We start from the raw sequence: 13180 nt of genomic DNA, 5'->3' as shown, positions 1-13180 counted from the left end.
CTGGTTTTGGTCATTTACCAGATTTGGATGAAACTTTACTGCTTGATCATTTACTCTTATTCATACAGTGCTTAACACGAATTTTCTGTCCTGGTTGCCTAACCAAGATAGTTTTTCAGCGTAAGTTCCAGTAAAAATCCTATATATACATAGTTTGCTTAAAAATAGAATAATAACTGCACTACTACTGTCAAAGATGTGCACCGACAATCACGTTTAGCTGAAACTCATTAGGAATGCAAGTTTGTATAATTACTAATACCTCCCTTTTCACTGAAGATGTAAATGAATTCTGAAGCTACAAACAGTTTGTTTCAGATTTCTGAAATACCCTGATATCTATCTAATGGAAATGTTGAATTAAGAATTATATTGAAATCAAAACTGTTAAGCTTCTTAAACACTTTCATTTCTAAAGGGATGCAGTTACAATATTTCATCAAAATAATAAAACATGCACACAATCTATAAAATGGCCACCCTGATTCTGGATATAAGGGAAGTGCAATATTGCGACTCACTACATGTAAGACTGTCCGTGCCCAAAATTTTCGAATCTAAGTGTACCCTGCTACCTAACATCAACATAATGGAAATATTAATGCAATAGGGATTAAGTAACACATTTTTTGTTAAAACTGGACTTAATGATTATTTAATTTCTAAACTGCACAAAATCTTAGCATGTAAATAAACATGATAAGGAAGCTTCACCTTCTTATACAAACATAAGAAAAGAAACTGGCTTTATTTTCAAAGCACTACATATGATAATGTTCACTAGCAGTCTATATACTTTTCATGGTGATTCTTCAAGGATCCTCTCCAGTAAGTTAAACCGTACTCCATAATTATGTGCCCTGAAACAGAAAATTATCAAAAAAATATATGCATGCATAAAAAATAGCACCTTTTTCTATTTGTTTCTCCACTTTTTGCAGTTTTACTAACTATGTAAAATGCATAAAACAGCTCCTTCATAATGATGCAAGGGAGAGAAATATGATTTATTTTTATAGTATTACAAGGTAACAATAATATAAGGGACAGAACTGGGTATGTATCACTTTAACAATAAATCCCTGTACACCATTCCAATTATGCTAGAGAGGAATTCTATAGCTATGATTTTTTCAAATATATTCAAGGAAAATGTGCACAATGCCACAACCAGAATTCTTTCTATGAACAATTTGTAAGTTCCAGCTTTTACTTAAGGCCATTACAGATTAATTGCTAGATTATTATCCTAATGGACGGAGGAGGGAAGAATTTTATTCTTTATTTCTGAAAACTGTTAGTATCCTGTATGAAGACAAAGCAAGAGTTGTCACAGTAGACAGCTGAACTATTTTGATGTCTTATAGTGAAAAATCTGAGGAAACTCCAGCTATCACTGAAGCCCTTATATGTGGATGATGATATTTACAATAAATATTGAAAAGCTTTCATAACGCTTTACTCATGGTAAACTGCCTTAATTATAAATATCTATATTTAATGGTGGTTAAGTGTATATTCCTTCATGGTGTATTGGTAAAGACAATAGAAAAGTTGTTACTGCCATGGTGTCCCTGGTTTCTTTCCCAACTCGAGCACCTTTTTCTTCTTCTTATTTTGACATTTTCTTATTCTGACATTTTTAAGATAGTGTAGAAACAAAAACTCTTATTGTAATGTTCATAATATGACCAAACTTCAACTTTAAAGAACTATGATCATATATATTTTTAGCAAAAATCTGGAGGTCAATGTCATGTGAGGATCCAGCCAATTTTCTCAGGGTCGGGGGTCCGACCAAACACTTACTTTGACAAATGTGTCTTTATACACGAAACTATTTGATGTGTTTCTTGTGGATGTTAGCCATTTACAAGTACACTCGAAACCAGTTATAATGCTTCTTGATATACCGCGGTCCTCGGTATAACGCTGTATGGCCTTGGCGCCCAAATTTTAGAGGGTAAAAAAATCAAAAAAAAAAAAAAAAAAAAAAAAAATCCGCGGATGTTACTTAATTTGTTCATAACCAGCGTTAAAAGTACAAGTACCTGTACTTTAACACCTTTCCATGACAACTGTCACAAAAATCAATAATCGTCTGCTAGCTTACTTGTTTACCTATCGCCTTTGTTTAAGTTTCAATACATGTAGACATGTGACAATTATGCAATCAGTACCGTGTCAAAATTAGATTGTTTGCATAACAAGCGTGTAACATTGGTCAGTCAACTATCAAACCATTTAAGTTTGCACCAATTAAGCAGATGACATGATCACTTGAGTGAATAAAAAATCGAATTTTGTAATAAACTGCAGCCGTTTTTCGTAATCATCACACTCAATTCATCGGAAATAACGAAGATTCGACGCACTGAAAGCCTTACTGAGAATGTTAATATCGTATATCAACGACGCTGATTTAAAAAATTTCTATCTTATTTATCGATTTCCTTCATGTAAATCTATTCAAAATTATTTTTTTTAAGACTGTCCGCGTTTTTTCTCTTTTAGTTACATAAACCCCCAGTGCAATTGCAGTACATATGTAATTCTCATGACCGTGCACTCCTCACACAGCGTTATATATGTTTACTTCCGGGATACACAAATCCAATTTTCTTTTATAATCAACACAAAATGAGAAGATGACACAGCGTTCTTTTAATGTATTTTTCAGTAGCATTTAAGGTAAATAAATGTCCCGTTTATACGATTCTTATTTCTTATTAACATAAAACAGCGTCCAAAATACGTTACCGGTGGGTGGGGTATTGCATATACCGCTGATACGATCCACCCGCGTTATAAATTTAACCCCGCTAGATCCGCGGGTCTCGAACCTTGGACCCCGATGACAGCGTTATAACGGGGTCCCAGTGTACAGGGTTGTCAATAAGTTCTTGTTGAACAGGCTGAAACAGAAAAGCAGCCAACTGACTAGGGGGGGTCATGCCTGTGGGCACGCTCCCCCGGAACATTTTGAAATTCAGCGCTTCATTTCCTGCATTGTGAAGCGTTTTAGGAGCATTCAAGAACACCTTTTCCACTGCAATTATATATACAATATACCCCTTATTTTCCCATTTTTATGAGCTCACCTGTAAAATTTGGGAAAAATAATAAGGAATAAAAAAAAATTGTTACCAGTAACATGCTCAAAAAATTAGGGTAGGTAGATCGGTAATTTTTTTTTTTTGAATTTTTTTTTAATTAAGTGGGACTTTTGAGAAATTATTTTTGTGTCAAAAAATGAGTACAAATAAGGGGGTAATGTCTTGAGAGCATCAGTAAGTTGATTTCTAACATAGATCTATGAACATGTTTAGTATAAAAAGTGCAGTTTTGCAACTTTTTGTTAAAAAGTTGAAAAAAAGTTCTCCAAGGCCATAAAAACATTTTAGGGTCAGGCCAAATATTTAGGGAAGGTCGAGATACCGGAAACAAACAATTTTTTTAACGGCTAAAAGGAAGTTTTCTTAAAGGTAAAATTCTTTGTTTCTTTGAGATAATTAACATAAATATGAATTACATCGGGGTCGTATGTAGCAGCAGCCACATACACATTGAATGCAGTCCCAATGTTGCTTTTTTGAAAAACATTTTTTTTCCTTCTTCTCTTCTTTCCTTTTTTTAGGATTTTAGTGCAGAGGGGTCCCCAGACCCAACTTGGTGACTCCTGGATCCACGTAAGAGTGCCTTTAACATTTAGTAATATACGACAAATATAATATTATAAATAAGGGTAATAGCTCAGGCTGGATTCAGGCATTTGGCGTCATGGAATATATCTAAACATTTCATGTCTTTGGAATCATTTGGGTCGAAATGACATGAGTGCGAAACCAAAATAAAACGAAGTTTATAAGATGCACTTATCATCTACAAGAATTGACAGCTTATGAAAATTAAATTTAATTGTAAAATAATATTTTAAAAACATTATTACACAATCCTAAAGTTCAAAGCATTATTTTAGATGACGTTTTCTTGATTTTTCCGTGCAGCGTCTGCATCGTTTCCGCTGAAAATCTGACATGTACACAAGGCGCGTTCGATTTGCTTGTGCTGAAGAATGATTTAAGTTTATTGTTCTAAATGATCTGTTAAAAAGATCAATACTTCATTTTATTTTATGTTGAATATTGTAATGAAGAATACTTTTACGTGGACAGAAATAGAAATAATCAAATAATGACACGGCTAAGCAATTCAAATATCTAGAAAAATATTTTGTTCCTTTCCAAACATTCTTCTTCAAAATTAAGAATCAAGTGCGCCATAAACACTGACAAGGAGACGCATATTTCTTGATTCTTGGCGCTATGGTTGCCTATATATTTTGCTTGACGGCTAGTGGAGGGGTTCCGGTATTTGCACGTAACAAGAATGGGTTGAAACCAGTACGTTTGTTATTTTATTTAAGAAAATTGTAAAGAAATAAGCTGTTATTGCTATTGCCGGTGTCGTTGTTATTTCTTACGTGACAGTTTAATCCCATAATGCAAGACTTGTCTTTATTGTAAACCTAGCTTATTCTGTTCATCAGACCAGTATTTGTGCCATTTTTGTAGTTTTACTTCATTATTACTTTAAGTTAATGTCATTAACTGATTAAAACTATAGCAGTGTTTAATGTACCATCTGGTCGTTTGTATCAGTCTTAAAGCCTGCAATAAAGGTCTATTAAAGGAATTAAGTGACAAGTGTCTAGCCGTCTGGTTACCGGATGCGTAGCCTGCATTCTAGTTGTCTAGTAGGCCTAACCCAAGACTAGCTTGCCCTCATAGGTGTTCTAGCCATTGAGTAATCAATTTGTTAAAGCAATACAGTTGATAAGTCAGTTCAGGATCATGGGGGTTCCGGATCACAGCACTGTGTACACTTACATGATGAAGATAATCATTTAATTCTTATTTGCTTCAATAAGGGAAATAACTTATCAAAATATAAGTTTTGCAGATCACTGGAATGTGGAGAAAATTTGTATTTTGTCAATCCATGTCATCCAGAACTCACACAACAGAGACACAACACAATCAAGAAATTATTTTAAACAAGAAAATAATTTTATCTTTCCAGTTTGCCAAAATATATGTAATGATTTGGTCAGATGAGAGAAAACAAAATTCATTTCACAGGTGTATTTTGTCAATCCATGTGATTCGGAGCTCACACAACAGAGACACAACACAATCGAGAAATTATTTTTAAACAAGAAAATGATTTTATCTTTCCAGTTTGCTAAAATGTAATGATTTGGTTGGATGAGAGAAAACAAAATTCATTTCACAGGTGTCCCAGTGCACTTTAGTTTTATTCTAAAATGATCTAAGACTGACCAAAATGATCCGTAACTGACTGAGGTGGCGACACCACTGTTGCTCCTGCAGTATAATTATTTGCTTTCCATTTTCAAACCAAATGCGATAATTTAAAAAGCAAAAGGATTTACCTTTCTCCCTGTGCAAAAAAATTGTTTTAAAAGATATATTTCCAAAGCTCAATAACAAATATAGCCCTTAGTGATCTGGAACTGACCAATTGACTGTAGTGTAATGATTATTTTTTGTTTGCCAAAATTTGCAATATCTACCTGTAAACAAAGGGCGGTAAACAAATGCTTATTAATCACGTAACTGTCAATGAGTAAAACTGGTGTGTGACAAGTTTTTTGATGGAGAAACAATTAAAAGTAAGACATAATATGCCAAAGTCTGCAAAGTGAATGATTTAACATACATGTAATTGACACTACATTTATACAAGTTTAATAAAAACTCATAGACACGGTACATACAAATATCATCTTTGAAACTACTGTGTGACATTATTTGTCTTGGCACAAATTGCTGCACACAACAAGTTACAACAACATCATCAGAAGGTTCTTAAACAGGCAACAGCATTTTCAACACAAATTTTGAGCAGATACCAGATATATCTTATGTACTTTAGCAACTTATTATGTAATGTATAGTAAAATATTTTAATTCAAATATACTTAATTCCTAAACAAATTGATTACCAGATGGTTAGAAAACACCTAGAGGACGGGCTACACATCCAGTTACTTGATAGCTAGAACACAGGCTATATCGAGGCATCCAGTTACCAGAAGACTAGACAGTTCTGGTCTAAAATGCATGTTGCTCTAAATGTTTTACAGCTGATGACAAGACTGCATGCTTGTACAAAAAACAGTTGAGCCGTGCCATGAGAAAACCAACATAGTGGGTATGCGACCAGCATGGATCCAGACCAGCCTGCGCATCCGCGCAGTCTGGTAAGGCTCCATGCTGTTCGCTTTTAAAGCCTATTGGGATTGGCAAAACTGTTAGCGAACAGCATGGATCCTGACCAGACTGCGCGGATGCGCAGGCTGGTCTGGATCCATGCTGGTCGCAAAGCCACTATGTTGGTTTTCCCATGGCACGGCTCAGTTATTTTTGTAAACTTTAACTTTTTGTGGACATTAATCAACCATAGCTTATAACATTGACCTATTCTTTCCTAGCAAAAATGCAATGTCAAAATGTTGTACATCATAGGAAGTGAGAACCTTTTGGCCTACTTCCTAAAACTTCATATATGCCATGTATAAGAGGATTGCCTATGGTCAGTAGATGAGTTCATCAGTTATTACATCAAAGGTCAAGGTCACATTGACTTCAGACAGCCTAATATAACGAAAGAGTATTTAATCTGTCTACTGCTTTATAGACTTATTGCTTGTGGTCAGCCTATGAACCCAGTGTTTTTTGGGTCAGTAAGGTAAAGATCAAGGTCACAGTAACCTAGAAAGTGAAAATGATTTCTAAACAATTTCTGGTTGCATATTTTGGCCAGCATCTGTCAGATTTCATAGGATGAAATCTTACCTTTGGTTAGGAGATAGCTCTATTCAGTATTGTTTTTTGAGCTTGACTTTTGGAAATTTTACAAGTAGTACAGCTATTGTTGTCACCCTTTCGTGGGCAGAGTTCTGTTATCACTTATTGTACCCCCCGACAACAAAGTTGTAAGGGGGGGTATACTGGTTTCAGGTTGTCTGTCTGTCTGTCTGTCCGTCTGTCTGCCTGTCTGTCTGTCTGTCTGTCCGTCTGTCCGTAGACGCAATCTTGTGCGCACCATCTTCCCTTATCCCCTTGACAGAATTTAATGAAACTTCACACAAGTGATCAGTACCAAGAGTAGTTGTGCATGGGCCATGTTAGGTTCTTTTAGAAAAAAAATTTGCAGAGTTATGGGACTTTGTTTTTTTTTTGTTACTATACTATATACATAGACACAGTCTTGTGCGCACCATCTCTCCTCATCCCCTTGACACAATTTAATGAAACTTCACACAAGTGTTCAGTACCAACAGTAGTTGTGCATGGGGCATGTTAGGTTCTTTTAGAAAAAAAATTTGCAGAGTTATGGGACTTTGTTTTTTTGTTACTATACAATATACATAGACACAATCTTGTGTGCACCATCTCTCCTCATCCCCTTGACACAATTTAATGAAACTTCACACAAATGATCAGTAACAACAGTAGTTGTGCATGGGGCATGTTAGGTTCTTTCAGCGACAAAAATTGCAGAGTTATGGGACTTTGTTTCTTGTTAACATACTATGTACATACAGTCTGCATATGCAATCTTGTGCGTGCCTAATCTACCAAACCCTTACACACAATTTAATGAAACTTCACACAAGTGATCAGTACCAACCCTATTTGTGCGTGGTGCATGTTACATTCTTTTAGATAGATATTCTGCATAGTTATGGGACAGGGTCTATTTAATGTCCGGTTCATAACTCTGCCATTCATGAAGGGATTTTGAAATTACTTGGCATAAATGTTCCCTATAATGAGACAATATGTCATGCACAAGATCCAGACCCCTAGCTCCAAGGTCAAGATAACATTTAGATGTTAAAGATTAACATGCTCAGTTTCATGTCTGGTCCATAACTCTGCCATCCATGAAGGGATTTTGAAATAACTTGGCATAAATGTTTACCATAAGGAGAAGATGTGTCATGCTCAAGACACAGAACCCTAGTTCCAAGGTCAAGGTCACACTTAGAAGTTAACTTTTTTAGGTTAACCATAATTATTGTCGTGCTTATGACCATGGCCTCTCAGATCAAGGTCAAGGTCACAAAATTCATACCTAAACTATTCTGGCATATTTTGCACAGACAACTGTAGCATTCTTGAGCATGCTTTGGGGGCATTTGTCATTGATAGTGACAGCTCTTGTTAAACTTAGAATTTTGGGTTAAAGTTTTGCATGTAAGGTTTCTCAACACCTGCTTGGCCAAAAGCTTTCAAACTCACACTTGCCTTCAACATCATGAGGTAACAGCACTGGGCAAGTTACAATACTATAGCTATTATGCCCCTTTTTATCCCCCGAGGAAGTCGGAGGGATATAGTTTTGGTGTTGTCCGTCCGTCCATCTTTCAGTCCGTCCATCAGTCCGTCCGTCCGGAGCCATATCTAGAAAGTGGTAAGAAATATTTAAATAAAACTTCATATACGTGTTCACCACTTTGAGGTAATGCGGCTTGTCAAGTTTCAGTCAGGTTGCCCAAGTAACACCAGAGTTATGGCCCTTAAAAGTTTCTAGTGTTAACTATATAGGGTACTATGAATATGGCAATTTCTGCTTCATAACTTGTGATATATTTGACCTAGAACTATGAAACTTAAACTGAATTTAGATCACCATAATGTGGTTGTGCACACACAATTTTGTCTGGATCTCTTAAGTAACTTTAGAGTTATTGCCCTTTAATTATTTAAAAATCCACATATTTGTACATAACAAACTTACCATTTGGTAGAATCTTTCATTCTTTTCCATGAACATTTATGATATACATGTGAAGTTGTGTACCCACACCTGGTCACCCCCTTGCCTTGGTCACACTCCCAAAACCATTTAATAGAACTACATAATCATATAAACCATACCAATTAAAACATAGAACAGTATGCTTTCTTTTTAGCTCTAAGGTGAGCTTTTGTGACCGCTTGATGTCCGTCGTGCGTCATGTGTCAACAATTTGTAAAAAAAATCTTCTTCTTCAGAACCACTGGGCAGATTTGCACCAAACTTCACAGGAATGATTCTTGGGTGGCCCCCTTTCGAAAGTGCCCAAAGAATTTAATTCCATGCAGAACTCTGGTTGCCATGGCAACCGGAAGGAAAACCTTTGAAAATCTTTTTGTCAGAAACTGTTAGCCAGATTACAAAAATATTTTGGAGAAATGATCTCTAGGTGACCCTCTACCAAAATTGCCTAAGCCTTTCTGTTTCTATAAAAAAACATGGCTGCCAGGGAGCAAAGCTTATTTTCCCTATATGGCTATATTGTAAATTTCAAAAATCTTCATCCTCAAAACCACTGGGCAGATTTACACTAAACTTCACAGAAATGATCCTTGGGTGCCACCCTATCAAAATTGCCCATAGAATTGAAATCCATGCAGAACTCTAGTTGCCATGGCAACCGAAAGGAAAAAATTAAAAAATCTTCTTGTCCAAAACCACAGTAGCTAGGGCTTTGATATTTGGTATGTGGCATCATCTAATGGTCCTCTACCAAGTTAATACAAATTATCCCCCTAGGGTTAAATATGGCCCTGCCCTGGGGGTCATATGGTTTACATAGACTTGTATAGGAAAAACTTTGAAAATCTTCTTGTCTAAAACCACAGGGCTTAGGGCTTTGATATTTTATATGTAACATCATCTAGTTGTCCTCTACTAAGAATGTTCAGATTATCCCCCTAGGGTTAAATGTGGCCGCCCCAGGGGTCACATGGTTTATATAGACTTATATGAGGAAAACTTTGAAAATCTTCTTGTCCAAAACCACAAGGTATAGAGCCTCAATATTTGACATGTGACATCATCCAACGGTCCTCTATTTTTCAAATTATGCCCCTTGGGTAAAAAGAGGTCCCGTCTCAGGAGTCCCAAGTTTAACATAGACTTTTATATGAAAAAACAAATAGCCCTCTACCAAGTTTGTTCAAGGTATCCCCCTAGGGTCAAATATGGCCCCGCCCCAGGGGTCACATGGTTAATATAGACTTATATAGGGAAAAACTTGTCCAAAACCGCAGGGCCTAGGGGTTGATATGTGGTGTGTAGCATCATCTATTGGTCATTTACCAAGTTTGTTCAATTTATCCCCCTAGGGAAAAATATTGCCCTGCCCAGGCCCGGGTCACATGGTTTATATAGACTTGTATAGGAATAAACTTTAAAAATCTTCTTGTCTGAAACTGGAAGGCCTAGGCATTTGATATTTGGTATGTTGCATTGCCTAGTACCAAGATTATTCAAATTATGCCCCTTAGTTGAAAAGAGGCCCTACCCAGGTTGTCCCAAGTTTTACATAGACATATATAGGAAACAAATTAAAAAATCTCCTTGTCTGAAAGTTCAAGGCCTTTGATAATTGGTATGTATCATTGCCTAGTTGATTTCTAACAAGATTGTTCAAATTATGCCCCTGGGGTGAAAAGAGGCCCCGACTCGACCTACTTTTTTGTTTTTAGCTCACCTGAGCACAAAGTGCTCAGGGTGAGGTATTGTGATCACTCACCGTCTGGCGTCCGGCAGTTGTATGTCCGTCCGTCCGTCGTCCGTTCACACTTTCCTTTAAACAGCATCTCCTCCTAAACCATCAGGCCAATTTTGATGAAACTTCACAGGGATGTTCCTTGGATGGTCTTCTTTAAAATTGTTCAAAGAATTGAATTCCATACAGAATTCTGGTTGCCATGGCAACCAAAAGGAAAAACTTTGAAAATTTTCTTGTCCAAAACCGCAAGGCATAGAGCCTCTATATTTGGCATGTAACATCATCTAATGGTTCTCTATGAAGATTGTTCAAATTATGCCCCTGAGGTGAAAAGAGGCCCTGCCCCAGGGGTCCCAAATTTTACATAGACATATAGGAAAAAAACTTTAAAAATCTTCTTGTCTGAAACCATAAGACCTAGGCCTTTGATATTTGGTATGTAGCATTGCCTTGTGGTCCTCTACCAAGATTGTTCAAATTATTACCTTGGGGTGAAAAGAGGCCCTGCCCCAGGGGTCACTTGTTATATGAGTTATATAGGAAAAAATACTTTAAAAATTATCAGATCATATTTCCTAGACTGTTTAATTATAATTACCTGATGACCCCAAGAAATTAGGGGTCACCTGACTCTGACCTTGACCTACTGACCTACTTTCTTGTTTTTAGCTCGACTATTCGAAGAATAAATAGAGCTATCCTACTCACAACGGCGTCGGCGTCACACCTTGGTTAAGTTTTTCGTACCAGTCCACAGTTTGACAAAGTCTTTTGAGATAAAGCTTTGAAACTTTCAACACTTGTTTACCATCATCATGGCCAGTTATAGGCAAGAGCACATAACTACATCAAGGATTTTGGCTGAATTATGGCCCCTTTTGACTTAGAAATCATAGTTAAGTTTTTCGTACCAGTTCATATTTTGACAAAGTCTTTTGAGATAAAGCTTTGAAACTTTCAACACTTGTTTACCATCACCATGTCCAGTTATAGGCAAGAGCACATAACTCCATCAAGGATTTTGGCTGAATTATGGCCCTTTTTGACTTAGAAATCTGGGTTAATATTTCGTATCAGTCCACATCTTGACAAAGTCTTTTGAGGTAAAGCTTTGAAACTTTCAACACTTGTTTACCATCACCATGTCCAGTTATAGGCAAGAGCACATATTTCCATCAAGGATTTTGACTGAATTATGGCCCCTTTTGACTTAGAAATCATGGTTAAGTTTTTCGTACCAGTTCATATTTTGACAAAGTCTTTTGAGATAAAGCTTTGAAACTTTCAACACTTGGTTACCATCACCATGTCCAGTTATAGGCAAGAGTACATAACTCCATCAAGGATTTTGGCTGAATTATGGCCCTTTTTGACTTAGAAATCTGGGTTAATATTTCGTACCAGTTCATATTTTGACAAAGTCTTTTGAGATAAAGCTTTGAAACTTTCAACATCTGTTTACCATCACCATGTCCAGTTATAGGCAAGAGTACATAACTCCATCAAGGATTTTAGCTGAATTATGGCCCTTTTTGACTGAGAAATCTTGGTTAAGTTTTTCATACCAGTTCATATTTTTTGTAAAGTGTTTGACATATGGCTTTGAAACTTTTATCACTTGTTTAGTATAATAGTCTCTATCTGTAGGAAAGAGAACATTACTCTGTCATCTATTTTGGCTGAATTATAAGGCACATTTTGCACTTTGAAATTGGTTCTGTTTCCATACAAGTCCATGTTTTGTCAAAACTATTTGACATATGGCTTTTAAACTTTGAACACTTGTTTATCATTATGATTTCCATCTGTAGGCAAGAGTACATAACTATTTTGACTGAATTATGGCCCTTTTTGGACTTTGAAATTGGCTCATATATTGCCATTTAGTGCCAGACTTATCGAAATCAAAGTAATACAGTAACATTGTTTGTCTAATCTATTTATTTCTTTTGTCTGAATATCCGTGGAAATATTTTGACACCATTCTTCAATCAATTCTTCGAATAGTCGAGCACGCTGTCATCAGACAGCTCTTGTTAGCTCACCTGAGCTCAAAGTGCTCAGGGTGAGCTATTGTGATTGCTCACCGTCCGGCGTCCTAAAATTTTGCTTGCCATAGAAATGATATCCTGTTGGTTATGAACAGTCACCCTCTGGATTATCACTGAGCACAGTTATTATTAGCAATAACACAGATCTGATTAAGCCATCATGGCCCTCTTGTTTAAGATACAGCCTTGAAATTTGGTTGACATGTACAGTTTTGCACACTGACCTTAAAACTGACTTCCATTGGCCATGAATGTGACCTACTGACCTACTTTCTGAATATTTTAGCACCAGTTCGATACATGTAGCTCATATTACTCAGGTAAGCGATCCAGAGTCATTATGACCCTCTTGTTTAATGTAGCATATCTATGGAATATACTTCCCTCCTGATGGAGAGATTCCTTCCACACTGGAAAAAAAACCCACCAAGCCGATTAACATCATGTAGAAATACAAGTAAATTATTGACGCAGCTCTCGGATAGTTTATTGCAGCTAAATTAGGTATCGGTTAGAGTATTACAAAAAATCATAA

The 13180-nt window shown here is 36.3% G+C and overlaps 1 protein-coding gene and 1 long non-coding RNA gene across 2 annotated transcripts in view; one reads left to right on the top strand and one right to left on the bottom strand.

The window, feature by feature from the left end:
• Positions 1-4025, bottom strand: part of LOC128550291 (uncharacterized) — a 37110-nt gene extending 33085 nt beyond the window's left edge. Inside the window, exons 1-2 of the long non-coding RNA XR_008368206.1 lie at positions 3950-4025; positions 797-860 (exon numbers count right to left, since the gene is read on the bottom strand). This is a non-coding gene — a long non-coding RNA (uncharacterized LOC128550291). The remainder of the gene's footprint in view (positions 1-796; positions 861-3949) is intronic.
• A 219-nt stretch (positions 4026-4244) lies between these two features.
• Positions 4245-13180, top strand: part of LOC123536865 (protein fuzzy homolog) — a 101993-nt gene continuing 93057 nt past the window's right edge. The window contains exon 1 of the mRNA XM_053529058.1: positions 4245-4403. Coding sequence (XP_053385033.1) covers positions 4326-4403 — 78 coding nt within the window. The 5' untranslated portion in view covers positions 4245-4325. The remainder of the gene's footprint in view (positions 4404-13180) is intronic.

The sequence above is a fragment of the Mercenaria mercenaria genome, chromosome 17, assembly GCF_021730395.1.
Source record: "Mercenaria mercenaria strain notata chromosome 17, MADL_Memer_1, whole genome shotgun sequence".
NCBI classification, from domain to species: Eukaryota; Metazoa; Mollusca; class Bivalvia; order Venerida; family Veneridae; genus Mercenaria; species Mercenaria mercenaria.
This window is presented reverse-complemented; position numbering and strand designations above follow the sequence as displayed.